At 38.1% G+C, this 20,683-nt stretch overlaps 1 protein-coding gene across 1 annotated transcript in view; it reads left to right on the forward strand.

Moving 5' to 3' along the window:
- LOC105365481 (Down syndrome cell adhesion molecule-like protein Dscam2) overlaps window positions 1-20,683 on the forward strand; it is a 168,852-nt gene that overhangs the window by 33,303 nt on the left and 114,866 nt on the right. Inside the window, exon 2 of the mRNA XM_011503657.1 lies at window positions 15,868-15,966. Within this exon, the coding sequence (XP_011501959.1) occupies window positions 15,903-15,966 (64 nt within the window). The 5' untranslated portion in view covers window positions 15,868-15,902. The remainder of the gene's footprint in view (window positions 1-15,867; window positions 15,967-20,683) is intronic.

Raw genomic sequence — 20,683 nt, forward strand, 5'->3', positions numbered from 1 at the left:
TAGGGGAATAACCTTATACTCATTTTCCTACAAAGTGTTATTTCCACACATACGAGCACGTGGATTTTATGCGGAGAGATAATTTTGACGATAAATAACAGATCAGTCGTATGCATATACTTGATGACGACAAATTCATAGAAAGAATATTAATATAGTGACGAGGCTCCGATTGGGAAGCGCATTAGACAAGTATTGACGACCTTCTTTCATCAAAAGGCACAATTGGAATATCCGCGCATGATTTACCGCCGCGTATTTTACCTGGTAATTCCCTCCCATCGTCCAGATGTATCGCCAGGCTTCGTCCTGTGTTCCGCGGCGTGACCGACGCCATAATAACGCATCACTCGGCACCGGCACAAGCGCAAAATTAAACTTTGAAAGGAGCATCGGCGTTTCGCTCGCGCACGCAAAAAGCAACGCATCATATTTCGCAGCGGGAAAGCTTGACAATGAAATTGTAATAGGAAGTCACGAGCGCGGCATGTGTTCGGAGCTCAAACAATTCTCAGCACTGCCTTTATTACCGTTAGGTGCGTTGCGTCACCGCGGCGGAAGGTGTCTGGGGTAAAGCAACAATGCGCGCACCGACGTATTATTTGTCCTTACGATGATGTGCACACCGGCGTATGTACGACCTAGTACACACACACACACACGCACGCACGCGCACACACACGCACGCACACGCACGCACACGCACGCACGCACACACCCTCCATCCCCACCCCACCTTCCCCATCGTCAAACCACAATCCACCACCTCTCTCGCGCTCATTTGCTTACACAAGCTGTCACAGTGCGCCATTGTCAGCGAATTCAAAGCGATGCGTGAACGGAAGACGCCCTGATGAATTATACAGGCATAATTAGCCGTATTTTCTCCTTAGCCTTGTTAATCTTCTTGCCGGTTCTTTCAGTCGTTCACTCCATCCACCTGACTCGACCTCCTGCTGACAATTATCTGATTTACGTAAGTATGTGGGAATCAATTGTTGGCACACGGCTGGCACGTTCGATGTTTCGTTTCGTCGTTCGATGAGCGATTTCCACACTACTCCAATGGGATATGGTATTCTTCTAGGATCCCATTGAATTGCAAAATATATATATTGCTCAATCTATCATTATATTAATAATTATAAGCAACGGATAAATAAAACGATGAATATATACCGTTCGAATCGTTACTCCAATCGTTACTCGAATCTTTATCCTAATGAGCGTGACTAATATATGTGAATAATATACAACGAAAGACAATCGGATATGAAAAATGTTTTATTAATGTCAATTAGAGAAAACCATCGGAATTTAATGGGTAATAGTTTATAGAAACGCTCGTGCTAGTAGACAGCGAGCTTTTGTGAAAATTAATTTCAAAGCGACTCTAGCCAGCCACGTGTTCGTAATACAATAATATGGTAATATCTTTAGCCTTGAGCATGAAAATTTGTCTACATTATTAAGTCGTAGATATCATTTACTCGAGATGTTTAAAATATACTGATTGCATTACGTCGACTCGGTCGTTTCGTTATATTTCATTCCCACGGAGAGCGAAGAAAGTCTCGACAAAGCTCACCACGCTCTGCTCATCGGCTTGAAAGTCTTTAACGTTAACGGCCGAAAAAACAAAACAAAGGGAAAAAACAAGTAAACAAGCAAAAAAAAAAAGAAAAAAAAAAGAAAAGAAAAAAAGAAAAAAGAAAGAATTTCTATGGCCTACCTTAACAGCCAGCCACATCTCGCAGTGGGTCGCTTTAGTATGCAAAGAGGCTCGAAGGGATTTTAGGGTGCAACTCGTAGTAGCTCGTAGGAAGATTCCACGTCGTTTCGATTATCATTACTCTCGCGAGTCTCGTGGATCGTGGATCATCGATTTCAACTTTCTTTTAGCATACGTATATATACTGAGGGGCGGATTTCGCGATGGCACTCGTCGGGATATGAACTTTTATCCCTCGGTAATATATATATATATATATATATATATATATATATATATATATATATATTATATACGTAAGGAAGCGCGCGCTGCAGGAGGTAGACAGTAGACTGATAGGTGAACAATATTATTATTCGGCACTTGGGTTTTACGCCACCCCCGCGGGCATATGTACATATTTTGAGTGTCGACGGGGGTTAGATACTCAGGCATCTGCGAAAGAAGCCGAAAGCGGACGTGAAAGATGGTATCGGATATCGGGTATCGGCGATAAAAGCCCTTATTCTCAAATACCTTTTCGGATTATCTTGGGAATTACGACGCTCGCGGGCGAAAAATGGGGCGAAAGAGCCATTCGTGAATCACGAAACGGTACGGGAACATAATCAGCATTACTTTCATCTTTTTATTCTTAATCAAATATTGTCCCGTTTTAATCATCATGTATCACCGTACTTTGTTGTCAAGCACTAGTACATTGAAATGACCCTGTACATTAGTTTAACAGTTTGTTGTTATTTCGACTGTAGTGGCCCCAGCCTAGTTCGATGCTTTTTCGAATTTGAAATTAATCCAATCAGGCCAAACCGATTTTACCGAGGTAATAAATAATTTGATGGCGTTTTGAATGTTTCATCGACAAGTGTAGTGTTCATCGAGGCGAAATATTATCCTATTTAGGCCTTAGAATTATAAAGAAATAAGTTGAATATTTTTTTTTTTCTGTATTACATCGAGTAATCGTTAAAATGATAGGATAATATAATTAATTATGTAGTCAGGAAACTTTTCTTTGTTTTCCTGTCAGCATTTATTTCGTTATTATAAAGCTCGTGCAATGTCAATTGATATTTAAATAATATTTAAAAATTCGTCGACGATGCATCGATTTATGGCTGTGTAATTTAATGAAAAATTCTCTGTTTAGTTTGATAATTTGATAATTTGATAATTTGATAAGCTCTCTTTAACATATAAATAACAAATTATTACCGTGTACTTCAATTTTTTCAAAACTTCGTTCAACAATGTTTACTTAACAAAGTAGGCAGGCTCAAATGCTAATATACTTAAAAATTGTGTTTTCCATTATACAAACACAAGGGAGTATAATTTTAGTCGTAAAATGCCCATCCCTACTTACTACCATTACCTTCAAAGTTTTTTTATTTGGGTATTTCATAAATGTAGTATCTGTAGTCGTAAATTGCATTGCCTCGTGAATAAAATAAATGAATCAAGTTAAGGCAATTGTAATGAATTAGTCGAATGTTCCTTTTTAATGTTTTTTTTTTTTTTTTTTTTTTTTTTACAAATTCAACTTGTGAATCCATGTCGTTTCAGAAGCATATGTAGTTAATAGTTGACGACGTATAAGATAAATCGTTTCGTGGGTAAAATTGTTAATGGAACTACAAGTTCAATCCAATGAAATATTTAATTTAAAAAGACTTGGATAAACTAATCGATAACCAGGCAATACATAAACACTATAGGGACTTAATACGAGATATTTAGTAAAAGTCTAGCATTACATATAATACTCATTGAGTTGAGCGGAGAATAAAAGTCGGGCGAAAATAATATACCGAGACTGAGTACATTTATAGTACACGATATCGCCATAATGGACTATATCTTCTGCCTCGAGTCTACCCGAGGACATACTTTTTATAGGCCGTTTTACGCTTACTTCTTTGTGTGTATACTACATTGTGTCGAGATATACAGTATAACGTATTGTTTTATCGGGCAGTCCGGATAGAAAGTAAGTGCGTTACGAAATGTCGAGAGTTCCGATGTGGGGTGCTGCGAGAGAGAGAGAGAGAGAGAGAGAGAGAGAGAACGAAGAAGAGCGAATGGGCGGGCGCGCGTGATGGTGTTGGGGACGAAGGGAGAAGAGCTAGCATCACACTAGCTGGAAGTCGATATAAAGTGCTGATGGGAGGTTAGGGTAAAGAGCGAGTAGCTGCTCGGTCTTATTAGAAAAGTCACTTACCCGAGCAAAGGCCATTCGCCCGGTCGCTCCGCTCGTCTCATTACGGTAAGTAATACACCGAAGCTCAACCAGCCTTACTTCGGTGTCCGACTACGCGCTCGTATATACACGCAGTTCTCCGCCAATATAAAACGTCTCGCTTTTTACCTCCCCTACTTTTTACCCTTTATTCACCAGTACGTCGCCTCGGAATCCACGCCACCGCGCGATCGATGCGTAATAAAGGCACGCGCCCGCGCAGAATCCATCGCGAGATATATGTAAGCCGGTGCGGCCGAGTTTTGGGTGAGCGCGTTGGAGTTGCCCGTTAGATTAATGAAAGTACTCGGGCGACCGGAAGTGTCGAATTTTCATCAATGGCCCGTGATTGTCGAGTCGTCGAATCGCTTCGAAATGACCCGAGCGCACAATTTATTGGGAATGCCGGGCGATATGTCGGAATGAATATATATATATATATATATATATATATTGGAATAGGGTGCGGCGGTGGAATTGGCGAAGTAACCTAAGGAACGATGAGCCGAAGTGGGAAACTAAACGCACACTGATTATGAAAATTCGGGAATAGCGGAGGAGGTGCGAGTGGGAGGATGGGAGCGGTATGGAATGAGGGCGATGGTAAGGGCTGGGGTTTGCTGGGCGGACACGATGTACCACGCGTAAAGACACGCGGTTTTATCCGTGTGAATACTCATGAGTTTACAGAAAGAGTCGCGCTAATTTTCAAAGTGCTCCGATAGAACGCGGAGGCAGTTTTGTTTGCGCGGGTGCCAAAGACTCGAAGGTGAGACGAGCGGAAGGCGCGACGCCGATGAATGAAGTCCCTAGAAGGAGAGAAGCCTGGAATAATAAGAGGCGCTGGCAGCGAGTATCGAGAAATGGAAGCAAGATGATAAAGAAAAAGAAAAAAAAAATAAAACGAAAAAAGAGAAAGAGTCGTCGAGCGTCTTTCGTGAATTATTGTGTCTCGTCTTCGAGAGCTGCCCAAGAACGACATCGCATAGGCTCGGAGGAGCCGGCCACCGCCGGTAAAGATGACGGATGACGGTTGATGGGGGCGGTGGGAGGGAGATGTGATAGGTGCAGGGACACGGATGGCTATGTAATCAGAGCGAACGGCCAAGTAAAAATAAAAAAAAAAAAAAAAAAAAAGGAGGCAGAAATGGGAACAACGTTTCAGCGATTCTAAAGGCATTTCTTTTCCGAGATCGCTTGATGGATGGAGGCGCGCCCAGTTTTGATTGCCTTGCGGGGAGATAATTTTCATTCATCTCAATGCTTCAATGACTGTTTTAAATGTGATGAAACAAGTCGGGGGAAGTGAGTTTCGCCACATTAGGCACAATTAAGAGAATGCTTCTTTTTTTCTCTTTGTCAGTTATTCCAGTTGTTGAATTTTTTTTTTTATGTAGGCCAAGTCGTTTCCGCAATCACTTTTCTCTAGGCACTACTACTTTAGAAAATTCTTGGGCAAATTACACTTGGCATTACAGTAGAAAAATATAATATGGCCACATTCATTAAAGACATTGAAATACATTATATTTTATTCTATTTATTATTATTTTCGTTATATTTTTATTGCTCGCTGAATGGCTGGTCTTACGATTTTGCCATCGCAATTAGTTACCAATGGACATATTATTAATTAAGAAATGAAAAATCATCGTATGTAAAGTATATTGCAATTTATCCTAACAATTCAATAAGATTCAAATGTTCGATTAACAACAAAAATTTCTCGTTTCATTACACCGACGTTCCATCATCATAATTAAACCAACGAATTATTGATCTTATTAAGCCGACGATTATCCCCCCCCCCACACACACACACACACACAACGGTGAAAAACATAGTGCTAACCAGAAAACTACCATTTAGCGAATAACACTCCCGATGAAAATATTCGTCCCCCCCCCCTCCACCACCACCTCCACCGCCCCATCCAACATCGCAATATTTATAACATTACATAAAGGTTGGAGTTGTAAATCTACTCTAGGAATTTCACTGCTTTTTAATTACGCGAGTAACATATGCAAACTCGATTAGGGAGTTCGTTGAAATTGGAAGCATTAGGTTCGCGTATAAGCCGAGTGACGCGATAATTTCCACGCGCGCGCACGCACGCATTAGCGCAAAAATTTGCGACGCTGAGGCGGTGTGAGAACAATGGCCGTGAATGAGAAATTCCACGCGCTCTCCGAGAGAATCCTAGAGAGAGCAGGGGGGAAGATGACGAAGACGACGAGGACGACGTGGATGACGACGACGGTACTGACGAGGGGTTGGTGAACCGGAAGTGTATGGGGGTGAGAGGGTGGTGGATGTGGGGGTGACGAGTTGGGGAGGGGATGGGCGGTGGCGGGAGGGGGGGACATCAGCACCACGACAAAGTCGAATGTCTCGATGAGGTCTCGTCGACTGCAAGACGCTCGCATACCCGGGCGCTTATGGTCGCGCACATAGTGCCGTCGCGTTATCTAGAGAATTCGTAAAAATGTGGGCTGAGCGCCTGCTGGAAAACGTTTCCATCCCGTACAGACGTATATAGCGCCATTGCTCTCGGGTCTTCTCAAGTCGTCTATCCGGGAGGCAGGGCCGATCGAAGACTGCCCCAAGCCCCGTTTATATGACTATCGTTCGTCGTACCTCTGCTCTCCTCCACCCCCCTCCACTCGGCCCATCCCAGTGTCCGTTGGTACCCACGAACTTTCTGCGCCAAGCCTCGGATCCTCTTATCGACTCGGCAGTCAAACTTTTACCTTTCATTGTACCTTGTATACGAGTATGAAGTTTCACCTCGGCCCAAGATGGTCCTTTAAAGTCCCGTGTCCCTTCCACTTTGTGTGATTTTACGGGGGAGGGGGGGGGGGAGGCGGTCGAAGAGACCTAATGGGATTCTCTAGGTTGCGGTCGCGAAACCCAATTAATTATTTCGAATTGATTAAATTCATGCTGATTAATTTCTAAACTGCGCCGCTGATTTTCTTGATGCTTGATTTTTCTCCCAATACGATAAATTGACAGCCCTAATTATTAATTATTAATTCGAATTGCACGTCTGATCGTTGATACGAAAAGTTAATTAAAAATAACGTTAATAAGACAAGAAAGAAAAAACTAAACAGATTTTATACTTATGTACTTAATGAGGTAGATTTTAATTTAAAATACGACCTTTTTTAATGTTAATTATCGCACAAGTCTAATAATTACACCAAGTTGGAAGAAATAGCGGATAGATCGATAAGGCGATTATCCGTCCTATCTATCTCACTTTCTCGAAAATATTTCAATCTTTTGCGTCCAATAGTAAATGACTCGCTTGTTTTAAGAGATAAAAGAGATGGTAAAGTCGAAGTCGTGTCTCTATTTGCTTAATATATCTGTGAAAAATGGTTGTAGCAATAATCCGAGACAAGATGAAGGAAGACTTCGTTAAGTTCCGAAATCAATGATTGGTTAAATTTGATCTTACGCAAACAATAAAAATAATACGATAAAATCATTTATATAACAAGTCGTATCAATAAGATAATTTAAATTACAAATATCAAAAGTTTATATATATATATATATATAGGTATGTGTGTGTTTGTGTGTGTGTTTGTGTGTGTGCGCGCGCGCGCGCGCGCGTCTGTTAAATTAGACACGTAAGAGAATATCGGTAAAACACAAATATTGATAAGAACACTATGTGTAAATGCTGTAATAAATACAATGATGAAAATTCGAACGTTGAACTTGTTTTGTATTTCTCGTCCCACTCCACCTTCCTTCCACAATTTCCTTCATCTCGAAGCTCCATCCTTCAGCCGCCTCAGACGTCTTCGTTCATGATTTACTAGGAATTGCATTCATTATAACCTCGGAGTTGGAATTGTAGTGAATGAAGACCTCGGCGTAAAGCGCCTATCTTGATAAGATAATAAGCCGGCCAGGCTGTTGAGCATCGCGGTTGTCTCTTTGCAATAATAACTAGCGACCAGGAATTGCAACTCTGCCGTAGATATTAATATTTAATAATGTACTTTTAGCAATATAAAGGTTAAAGTTATAAATTCCGTTAGCTACTTAAGACGACTGCTTTACCATTACCAATAAATCCTATCGATTGGTAAATAATAAATTTCATTGAGCTAAGAAAATTAAGACATAATGACTGCATAACAAAGAAATAAAATTGTTTACCAATTGTAGATTAGCTTGAAGCAGATGAAGAAGTTGAATCATCTTTGGACGAGGATATGGAGGTTAGCGTCAATGTGCAATGAAAAGAGAAATATCCATGGCTTTATGAATTGAGCACAACCTCGGCAAAATTTTTCGACTAATTCACAGAAACTTATAAGCATACGGAGAGTGTAAGTGATGAGAAATTGCAATCGCTCGTTCAGATTCCATTTTTTTCTTTCTTCGACAAAGGACAGCCGACAAAGGAAAAATACATTCCTACAGCGTCGATTGTCATCCCCGTGATTTTTCCCCGTGTAATTGCATCCTGAGGTGGTCCCACGGGCATCCATCGCGGCAATTAACGTCGATCGATGAGCCGCCGCGAAGGAACTCCCAAGATTATTGAGATTGTCGATCTGAGATGGAGGCCCCTCAATGGGGTTGGAATAGAGAGAGGGGGATTAGTCGCGCAGAATTACCGAGTTTTAATAAAGCGACGCTTAATTGCCGGACGGCCGCACCCCTGACACCCTAATGCGATTAGCCGCCGGGAAATTGCTTTCACTGGCATGGTTAGCTCGCCGCATATCGTCGCCGCTCGGCAAATACTCGAATCCTGCGGTCGACTCTCGCACTTTGAATGTCGAGTCTTTCGCGAGGGTTTGCGCCCCGTCATCCCCCCCCCCCAATCCCCCCTCGTCCCATTCGCTTTTACGAGGAGGCACAGCCTTGGAGTCCCTCAATGATATCGCATTCAGCGCATTAAAGCTATACGTGGATATCCCTGGCTTTCTTTTTTCTTTATTCATGAGAGCTCCTCGTGCTACGAGCTGTTGTCCCGTCTCATATATTATTTAAAGATAATTTAAGGCGGCACTCCGTCTTTTTTACGATTTTTCACGCTTACCCGCTGCTCGGCTCTCGAGGATTATTGTCTCACGGCGCGAAATGGCTTTTTATTCTACGAACTCTGCATTTATTTACAAAGTCACTTTGTGAAAATCCTAGCGGCATTACGTTCATTGCCACTCCCATCGATCTGCAAAATTAATTTCCGCTTATGTATGACCCGATCGCATGAGATCTACCTAATGAAATGCATACTACTTTATTGGAAAATTGTTTGAATAATCATCAATTACGTTGCACTTACGTTTAATATTATTTTAGGCTGAGAAAACTCGTTAGTACGTCAAATAAATGCAACTTTTTATTTTTAACTATCAACCTTTGACGTACTCTATACGAATGTTCAAATGTTTTCCATTAATTTCACTATTCGCACGTTTCCGGCCTCAAGTTTATCGTAATCATAAATTTATAATATACGTTATTTTTGCAATTTGTACTTTCAATTTGCAATTTGTAATTTGTAATTCATATTTACAACTTTTCCTTAAAATTTTATAACAAAGAGTTAAGGCACACCCCTTCGCAATGTAAACGTTGCATTTAATTAAATTTGCATTTTATTATAACATTTGTATGTACACAATGTAACAACTGTCCACATTTATTACAAATCCCCCCCCCCCAACCCACCCTCTCACTCACTCTCTCTCTCTTTTTTATTTTTTTTTATTTTTTTTTTTAATATTAAATTGCATTTTTAAAACAACGAATTAAATGAAATAACAATATGTTCAATTATTAATAATTTGACGTATATAATGAACCATACAATGATTCAAGTTTCTAATAATGATACCAAGTATTGAAAGTTGATTTGAAGTTTTGATGTAAATAAGTTTCCTGTTTAAGTTGAAATTTTGATTCATAATTTTATATAATAATTCTATTGAACGTGAATTATGAAAGTAAAATGAGTATTTGGTAAAGTAATTAAATTTTCCATGGCCTTTTCACAAGCACGAGTTATAAGTTTAGACCGCGAAATTTTTCTTTATATTTTCATTTTGCAAATTACCGCAATAATACATTGCACGATATTGTATATTCATAAATGCGAAATAAAGTTTGGGCATCGATTATAGTAATAAAACAATACGAAACAGTCCGACTTAAGTCGATTACAGTATATTAATTATAGAATAAAGCTTCGTCTCGTTGATATTTCGATAAAATATTTTAATATCACTTTTGTAACTCTAATGCATATGCAAAGACTTGATTTAAAAATTCTCCCTTCGTTCATTATCCATCTACGCCATGTTTCCAGTTCATAAAGTGCAAGCGTCACTTTTAATCCAATTGTTAATGTAAAATATTGATATATATATAAATTGTTATAATGCAGGCGAAAAAATTGAAATTATAATCCATGTAATTTCAGGCTGAATACGCGTGGCTAAATATTTTTAGTACGAAAGATTGGGAATCGCAGCTTCAAAGCATTCGCGACACATAAATAAATCATCTTGGAAAATTCATGTCTTTCTATACAGTATACGGTATGACAAGGTGAAATTTACTTTTTGGTTGTACAATAAATATTACTGGTGCACATGCATAAGTCGGGGTCGCCATAAAGAGCCGTAAGAAGCTCCGCGTACACGTGGTTACGACAGACAGTTGGAGGGGCTGGGAAAGTAAATGCGTAAAGTTGTGTCAGTGACAGCGAAAAAGTGCCGGAGAAGAGGTCAGTGAAAACTTCATTGGACGTTGTGTTGAGGATGGAGAGTGCGCGGTAAGCTGAGGCAGACATTTAAAATTCGGTGTATGTTTTTAAAGAAGAATTTGCCCCGACAGAGAAGGAATTATTATTGACTGTATTTGCCGTTGACAATTTCATTTAGTTGAAAAATCTTAGCATTATCTTGTGAATAAAATTATTATTGTTTTGAGACAGATTGGTTGGTGATAAAATATTGAAGAAGCTTGGAAAATAGTAATTAATCGTGAATTTAACGATTAAATTTAATGATGAAACTGTTGTATTGTTTTTTGTTTGTTTTGTTTTTTCAACATTTTCCATCGTAATTACAAGTGGAAGTGATTTTAAAAATGTTCGAACCATTCATTCTATCGAAATTCAAGTGAAACTAAATTATCCGTAAAACTTTTGTTTCCATAGAATTATAGAGAAACAGAGCTGAAGTTTAGTATGTATAAGCAATTTAGATTAAGTAACGCTGGCGAATCTAACTTGAAATAGTTAATATCACTTAGCCATTGATGTATTAATGATAGTCAACATTCTCGTAACCTTTGAACAGAAGAACTTTTCAACATTTATGTCGCGCATTAAGAATTACATACAGTGATGCTTTAGTAAGACACTCGCTATTTAGAAAGCTCGGAAGTTGCAAGTCGGAATTCATTAAATATTTCATCGTCATGATAAAATATCATTCGGTTATGATCGAGAGTAACTTACAGTTAACATTCCATGATTTCCAGCGATTTTTAAAACCATCCAATCATAAATTACCCTCCACTCTGATAAGTAGCAACGTACGGTCCTTATTTGTCGCAAAGCAGCCGACGGGCGAATGAACTTCGCAAGTTCGCATCCTCCGTTAGAGCTCGGGATCCTTGTTGCTATTTTGCCTCTCGGCTTCTTTTTCCCCTCTTTCGCGAGGAGAATTTTCACGAGGACCGATCCTCAAAGAGACTCGTAATCTGGAGCGTAAAATCGTTTGATTTCTCTCGACGGCCATGCTCCACTCGTTTCGTTTGCGCTTCGCTTCGTATACGAGGGGGTTCGAGCTCCGTTGAGTCTCCCGACGCTCGTCGTGGACTCAAGTCACGGTGGAGGCGTCGGTCGAGACTATCCGTGGACCCTAGAACTCGTCGCCACCATTACAGTAGCGAATTGGGATGGGAGGCGATATCTAGGCTCTTGATTTGCTGACATGTTTGGTTAAAAAATGGCAGTTTCACGCTACCAAGGCTCTCTAAACTGCATTTACCACATGTCTCTCATAAGACATGTTTCATCCCTGGCTATTCTCCGAAATACTTTCTTTTTTTTTTTCAAATTTCTGTAATTTTTTCTTTCTCGTTTTTGTTTTTCGGTTTTTCCGTTTGTTGCAAGCAGAGAATTTCTCAGAGTGTGGAGGGAACGTGTGAGGAGAGGTCATCCGTTAGATAAATAGCATATATATATATATATATATATATATATATATATATATTTTTCGTCTTTAAAAGCAGGAGCTTGGAGCATATTTTATAAAAAAATCCACTCATCTAGCTAGTTTTAGATTATTATATCAAAATAGGTTACCGTTTCTTTCTTCTTCTTCTTCCTCTTGCCTTTCTGCATTCTACATAATCGATTCTTATCTAAGGTAATATGTTCCATCATAAAGTTATCGATAATTACATTATAGTTCAATTATTTTGGAATAGTTAAGTTATCAAGGGCGAAGGAAGGAAGTTGTATTATTAATAAATTAATCAAACCCTTTTTATCATATCGTTCATGTTTTTAAAGCAGGTGTTTTCAGCAGTATTTTATTATTAATCGCGTATTTAAATATATCTTTTAATATATAAAAAATATTTGCCATTACTTTGAATGTAATTTCTTATTGCGCTCGATAAACTAATTGAAAAAATTCTTTCAAGTTTATGCCGAAGATCAGCAAAGTGGTCTTATTGTTCTTCTCTTAATAACTAGAACGTTCGCTATTGATTTACTCCATTACATATATATATCATAATTAATGAGTATTTTATAATGAATAAAATAGCAGCATCGGTATAATGAAAATCAGGAAACTTAAAAGGATAAAACGCTGGTTGAAAAAATTTAAACGTAAGCCTAGGCGATAAAAATTCGAGTAAGCTTTATTACAAAAAGTAAGCTTCGTTATACATAATAACCCTCTATTTGCGCGCGCTTACTTCACACGCCCGCGCGCACTTTATCACGCTCCAAACGAATTTGAATTTTCGTCAATTTCTAATTAAAACTGATTTACAAAGGGTTGTGCGACATACTCGCTCGCACATATTTGTCCAATTTCACCGAATGTTATTTGCCGCCCGGTAATTCGATACTCAACCACATCGAATAGCTTCGATATACGCACGGTTAGCGCGCTAACAACTTTCGAATTACAACACCGAATGGCGGCGACCCATTCGACAAAAAGTTAACATTCATTTTCCAAGCAACGTAGCCAAGCTCGTTCTACCCGGACCCTCGACGCCACTAATTAACTACAAACAGCCGAACGACTTCCGTAAACCAATGCTCCTGCATAAAATCATAAACTGCCCGTTTATTCTCATACAATTACATAGGGCTCTCTATTTTCTCTCCGCGTCTCGTGAAAATTCTCTCCTTCTTATTTGTATGAATTTCCCGGCAAAAGTATTGGCTACGCGTGCGACTAAACAGTAGCAAACATTGATGCAATTGCGCGCGTATAAAATATATGAAGCGCAAGCCCCGAGTGCCGTGCGTCGCTCTAGTATCAAATATCATCATACACAGGGCCAGATCAATGTCATTTTCTTTAAAAGTTGTAGGAAATGGTATTCATTAATATTAAAGTGTATACTGTGAATTTTAGTGATTGTCACGCGATGATCTTGGCTGCCAAGACTCGAGCGTCACTGCAAAATACTTTGATTTCATTCTATTTTTTCAATAATAGCACGCACGCCATATAAATTCATTAATTATAAGAATTTTCGTGATTTATCATTTAATACTTTCATACTCATCGACGGATGTCTATTATTTATTGTATTTTATTTACATATCAGCCCTATAGGATTGTATAGCATTGGGAATCATTGCAGAGTTTCGCAAAAGCAATGTATTATGCTTCAATAATTACATAAAACCTTAACAAAATTCTACAAAAACTAAATGTTAATGAAATATTTTTAAGCCAAGCTGTACGTAAAATATTTTCGAACATTATTAAATAATTAGTAAATATTCATAATAAGCCGTTGAAATTCTCGTCAATTTCACGTCAATTTCACGCAAAAATAACATCTTACATTCTGAAAATAAAGTAACGAATTTTGTCCAAAAATTTCTCCATTCGGCAACGAATAATCCGACTAGGGCACTTTTCCCGCTGAACTTCCCGATAAGACTTGGTTGGACAAACAGTATAAAATGAAAGGAGTGAAGGAAGTTGAGGAAGAAAAGTAGCTTCGTGAGGAGCGCACGGCCAAGTTTTTCGAGTCGAAAGTGTTAAAGGTATGGAGTTTCTGCGACCGCATCATTCCCTCGTCATTTTAAAATGGTTAAGCGGACTCGTCGTAAATCGCTGTCCGTGATTGTTTCGTTAGCTTTTGGCATTTATCGCAGATCCTTTATTCCTAACCCAATGTCGAGTTGGCCAACTTTTCTTTTACGCCCGTAATTTCACGAGTCTTTTTATTGCGTATTTTTCGCGGTGACGATCGGGGAAGTGGGAAACATTCGCGCCCTGTCACGCGCCGCGCTATTTTTACAGCGATGAACTTTGGCGATTAAAGTGATTTTTGATTGGCGGCACGTAAGAAAAAACCGTGACGCCGAGTTATGGGACAGCGACGGTAAAGTGTCGCTGGTCCCTAATGGTTTATGGAATTCGAAAAATCGAGTTCGTTTACCGAATGTTCGGTTGCGATATAAGGTAATAGAAAATCAAATTGATTGCAATTGAGTAAATTTATTAAATTGAGCGAATGGCTTATATTGTGGTAAGGCATCTTGTGGCGCATCTTACGAAATAAGATTTACTTAAACGAAATGAAAATTAATATTAAAGATTATAATGTCGTTTAAATGTCTGTTTAATAATAAGCTGACGGATACTTTCACGAAACAACTTATTTCCTTAAAGTGCAATAATCTAATTGACGAAAAAGTCTATGCACAAATTCAATGAATAAAAAAATGTTGATAAATCAACTGGAAATCGTAGTAATTTTAAGAATAAGTATTCTATTGGCAATGGACTTTGCGATTTAGATACAAAAGAGTATTTGTATTCTTCGTATTTTCGAGTAAATTTCAACAAGGATATCGAACGCCTTAATTTAGAAAAATAAAGAAATTGATCGAGTCGAAGGCTTTATTGTTGAAAAATATACAAAAAAAAAAAAAAAAAAAAAAAAAAAAAATATCGTATTGACGGCTGGAGAATGGCTCCGACTTGCGATTCAGTTCTATCGAGCTCAACAAAAGCCAAGCATACGGGCAAAGTAAAGGTAAAAGCGACGTAGGAGGTAGTTGGTGAACGGGAAAAAGAAAGCGACCTCGGGGACGAAGAAAGAAAGGCGCGACACACGTGAGGAAAGAAAGAGTCAAAACAGTTGGAACGAAGGAGATAAGCGAGGGAGATGAGTCGGTTGGGAGGAAATTACAAGCAGGTCAGCGAGGCTCAGTGATATATATATATATATATATATATATATATATATAGCGATGAATGTGCAGCCTCTGTAATCTGCCTGTAAAGGAGCCACGATATTTTTCTCCTCTCGCATCATCGTAATCACGGCGGCTGAATTTCCAAGTCCTCTTGAATGCGTAAGTGCATCGCGAGCATCCACGTGTAGGTATGCGCGGGGAGCCGATGCGTGTTGGGCTTGAAATCGCAGGGATGATGGCAAAATGCGTGGGCAGACTGCCAGGGAAGAGAGGCGCCGACCGGGAGAGTCTGAGAGAGTAATAGAAAGATAGAGCGGGACGGGCGGGTTACGGTGGCGAGCGCTGCACTCGAGCTCGAGTATGAGTGGAGAGTTGCTCGGGCTGATTGTAGGGATAGAGATGGTTTGATTGATCGAGGGATGTTCGTATTGTTTCAGGAGGAGGCCGAATCGACGTAACGATCCACGGCAGGATGGCCACTCGCCCGCTGCTGAGTCTGGCGCTCCTCGGCGTCGTTCTCATCTCCTTCGCTCATGGTGAGTCCGTGCAATACTATTTATAGTTTTTAGCTCTACCGTCTACCGCATTTTCATTGAGCCTTTCGTCTTCATTTTTCATGCTTGGAGAATTCAAGACTTTCCATTTGCATTTACAGATATTTGAAATCCACGTACTAAGTAAGGCGAATATTAATAGAAAATATCGATCCATTTATAAAACATGATATATATATATATATATATATATATATATATATTAAGACCAAGATATTTAATATCAACCTAAAGATGATATTGGATTCAATTTTTTTCATTAATTAATTAGATTAAAATTAAAATAAATCATTTATTTACACATTTGCTTACAACCCCTCTGTACAATATATGCACTGAATAGTCGCATTGTACAGTTAAGATTATTTGCATGCAACTTCTTATGATTCCTTCGTGTATACATACACGTACATGAGCATGACAATCAACTTGCAACTATATAGACGTTGATGAGGTTCAAACTTCTGGAAGAAAAAAAACACCTAGAAGATATTTCCTAGTTTTTTCCAACTATCGGTATTTATATATATATATATATATATATATATATATATAAACTACATTCTGTGGCTGATGTAATCTTCTTCTCGTTTCCCTTTTTTTTTGTATCGACTAGTTCCTTCATCCTGTTTTCCTTTTCTTATCATCTTTATTCGCGTTCACTTAGCCCAGAAGTCTTTGGTTTTTTCGATCTTTTTATTCGGGAAAGTTCTAAGTGTTTTCCCAAGCCACTTGCCAGTCACAAAGATAGTCCCGAATAGCTTTGTCCTTCACTGGACAATTTCTCCTCTTCCTCTCATGCCGACATTAACCACAGTGCTCGAAGCTCGCATTTCGTCCTTTTTTCATTTTGCGATTTTATCACAACTTTATTCCCCAACAGTAAACAGTCGATTGCGCTTCAATTTCTCTTTACGTATCATTACGTATCAAAGAAATCGCTCTCTCCTTCTCTAATACAATCCAGTCAATGAAAAGAGAATGATAATTTCAACGAACAATGGGCTACTCAATGTATGCATCTCTACTCCTTGAATTGAAAAACTATCGATATTATAATCAAATTACGATAATTCCGGTGTATTATTATAATAGGAAGATATTATGAATGGCATAGATTATCTAAATTATTTTTAATTTATTATCCGCATTAAGTACCATTCTGTGTGAAATCTGTGTGGCTTTTAGAAAGAAAACCATTAAAATGAAAACTACAACTTTAGGATACATATTTAATATTTTCTTTGGAAATAAATTTATTATCAAGTATTAGTTATATTTTGTCTTTATTGAGATAAAAAAAAAAAAAAAAACAAATTGGAATTTAATTTCACTACGGAACTTTCGTGAAATATAATAAATTCATTGGAAAAATCAAACCGGCAAAAGTATACTTTTAGTTATATATGCACTGACGATATCGTGGTAAGTTTAATGGTTTTTTCAATTAATTTTTTTGAAATACAGCCATTGTTCACAAAGAGGAAATTTTTCCATATTATTCTAATTGTCAATGTTTTCGCGAAATTAATACTCGATTTTTAAACAAAATTAAATAAATAAATGTTGAAAAAGTATTTAAATTCTCATTTGTTATAAATATTAATAATTTTTTTTTTTATAATATGTAAATAGCTCGTCAAGTTGTTTTATTTCAAACAGAGATGTATTAATATACGTCCATTCCGCATTTCCTTTTTTTTTTTTTTTTTTTTTTTTTTTTTTTATATCAATATCACGTGTTTGTGCTGTTCCGTTCGTTAATAATCAATTGAAATTCTCATTGAATTTTTGAAATAACATTGAATAGATTTTTGAAGTTTTGTATAAATGAGAAATTTTATATTTATTTGAATTTTATAGATTCTTAATAAGTCACACATTTACAATATAACTTATAAAGCCTAGAGAGCTTGTTTATACAAATTATTGGGGTTATTGGGGTTATTAATGTAAATTTAAAAAATCTTACAAATGTTGATCTACTATTGTAAAAAAAAAAAAAAAAAAAAAAAAAAAAGTCAATTTTGTAGTATTCAAAGAAAAGTAAGCCTGACTTTTTATTAAATTATGCTGTGAAAAAAAAAAAAAAATTAATTGCTACATCATAATTTATAACTGTACATAGGACGATGAAATATGAAATAACGGTGAAGTACAATGCTGAATATCAGCTATAAACTTTCGAATAATTTTGAAAGTATAATTTATTATATGTAAATGCAATCCCAGACCAACCAAAGCAATATTAAGCTTGAGCGATTCAAGCTGAGAACGAAATTATTTATAGATTCTTATTCTTATGCGATTGTGCCCATATAAAAATAACAGCTGTTTTTGTATTAGCATAAAAGCTACTTTGGGCCTCACTAAATGTCTTTAAATGCAAAATGCATAATTGCAGACGCAAGTTTACCCAATATTTCAAAACGGAACCTTAACATCGCATCTCCTGGTATCTTCGCAATGATATTGGCAATCGTGTACGTTGAAAAAAAAAAACTTGTCTATGAGTAATATCGTCATCGCTTTGTTGATTGGCCGTGAAAAAGCGCCTATGGGATATGCGATCAGCGCGTGTAATCGAGAAGAAGACGAAGAAGAATGAAAAAAAAAGAAGAATAATAAAAGCTAGCAATCCAGAAAGCTTTACATCTTGCGAAAATCTTGAGAAAACAACAGACAAAAATCTTATCGGAATCCCGGATACAAAGTTGGTGAATTATCCTTGTCAGAGTGTTTCACGTGCGCCATTTGTCGGCAAGATAACGGTTGCGCGAGGAGCGCGTCCGATCTCGCCTCGACAACAATGTCACGGTTAAGCCAAAGGGAAGATCGTTCGCTCGTCGAATGAGTTGGTACAACCCACTTTTTATTTTCAAGCGCATTCTTTCACGATGGTCGATGGATAAGGAGGGAAGATGGAAAGCGAGGAGGCGGCGCATTTAATTACGCGCTCCTCCGGCGGCTCGGATCGTCCCACGATTTTCATTTTCCAGGAGTGGATTTTGCGTGCCTCGCCGCTCGTAAAGAAAGTCCAACCGCGCCTTCTCATTTACTCTCTACGTAAAAGCTCGTAGTTTAACGGATAAAGCGCTGCTGCATCCGTGCTTTTTTTTTTTTGTTTGTTTTTTATCTTGAAAACGAACCGAAATATACGCATACGCGCGGGCCACGAACTTTTATCTCACGTGCGCGTGCGGGTGGGCGCGCGAGTTTGTGTGCACTAGCACTGATAAAAGCGAATCTCGGCGAGCGTAATATAAGTATGCGACGCGAAATAGATTTTCGGCCGGGATAAATTATGTGATGCACCACACTCTACCTGGTAAAAGCGCGACCGAAAGTTATTTCCTTACCGTCCATACCGTCTTTAACATTTTCTTTTATGCGTCCGCATTTTTATCAATTTGTATTTTATCAAGATTTACTACAAGGTTTGATTAAAATCCTAAGACTATTTATGAGCTTTAATGTTCGTTATGCCCTCTAGGAGGAAATGAGAATATATTGATATTGTAGATATAAGATGCCCGAGCGCAAGTGATGTCCATCATCGCGCAAGCCTCCCCACCTTAACATTGACGAACGATCTCTTTAATTTCTGTTATTTTTGTAGTTGTTATTATTACTCTTAAGGGCATGTTTATTATTAGAATTATTGTTAATATACATTTTTTTTTTTTTTTCTTTTTAATACCAATGTCATTATTATCGCGTGGATTATAAATTAAAATTATATTTAATTAAAAGTGTGTATGTAATATGTGACTGCTGAGACGAGGATGCGTTTTCCGTTAATATATACATATATAATAAAGAATAGCCTTGTAATTGGATGGATGGAAAATGAAAAATAATGAATAAAAAATTTAAATAACGCCGGCTGAATTAACGTTTATTGTTAAAGACAAATCGTAAAATATTAAGTGTTTATAATTCGAAATTTTGCCCACTGAATTTCGTAAATGGAATAATACTTCATTATACTTTAAGTGTAGTGAAGAAAAAAAGTAAAAACTAAGCAGAAAGAATGAGAAAGCGAGTTGGTTGAATTGGAGTGAAAAGAGGCAAAGTTAAATCATGAAAGTTGGAAGATTTCATTAAAACAACAAAGCACAATTCGTTCGGAAATTTAATCTCGGTAGAGCTTTCGGCCATACGTATACGGCGAGTCTTGGTCGGCTGTGAACGCATCGCCTCGACTGAATATATCGACATCGAGCGGAAAAAGGGTAAATCGCGTTCGATTCAAATACGTCCATCGGAACTCAGACTTGGGCAGACCGAACGAGGAAAGATAGTCGAGACTGTTTCTTAAAGATGTGTTGTCGGGTAAAGAGGATGAGACGTGCCCGCACTTGTTGCTCCTAGCGGAAGAGCCTCGCAAAAGGGATGCGGAAAAGATAGGGGCGAGGGTTGGCAATCGAATTGATTCACCTTCACGGGTTCGCATTACTCCCTTTTACTGCCTCGAAGTATCCGAGAACTCTTGACCGAATGTCTCTCACTCCTCCCTCCTTCAGCACACGAGTCGCTCTCTTATTTATTTATTTATTAATCTATCTTAATTTTTTAGCCCCCCCCCTCCTCCTCCTCCTCCCACATACACTCACGTACACGCACACACGTAAAAACACACACACGCACACACACACACTCTTATATTGAGTCTCTCTCTCTCTCTCTCTCTCTGTGT

This window comes from Ceratosolen solmsi, unplaced genomic scaffold (genome assembly GCF_000503995.2).
Source record: "Ceratosolen solmsi marchali unplaced genomic scaffold, CerSol_1.0 scaffold8, whole genome shotgun sequence".
Lineage (NCBI taxonomy): Eukaryota > Metazoa > Arthropoda > Insecta > Hymenoptera > Agaonidae > Ceratosolen > Ceratosolen solmsi.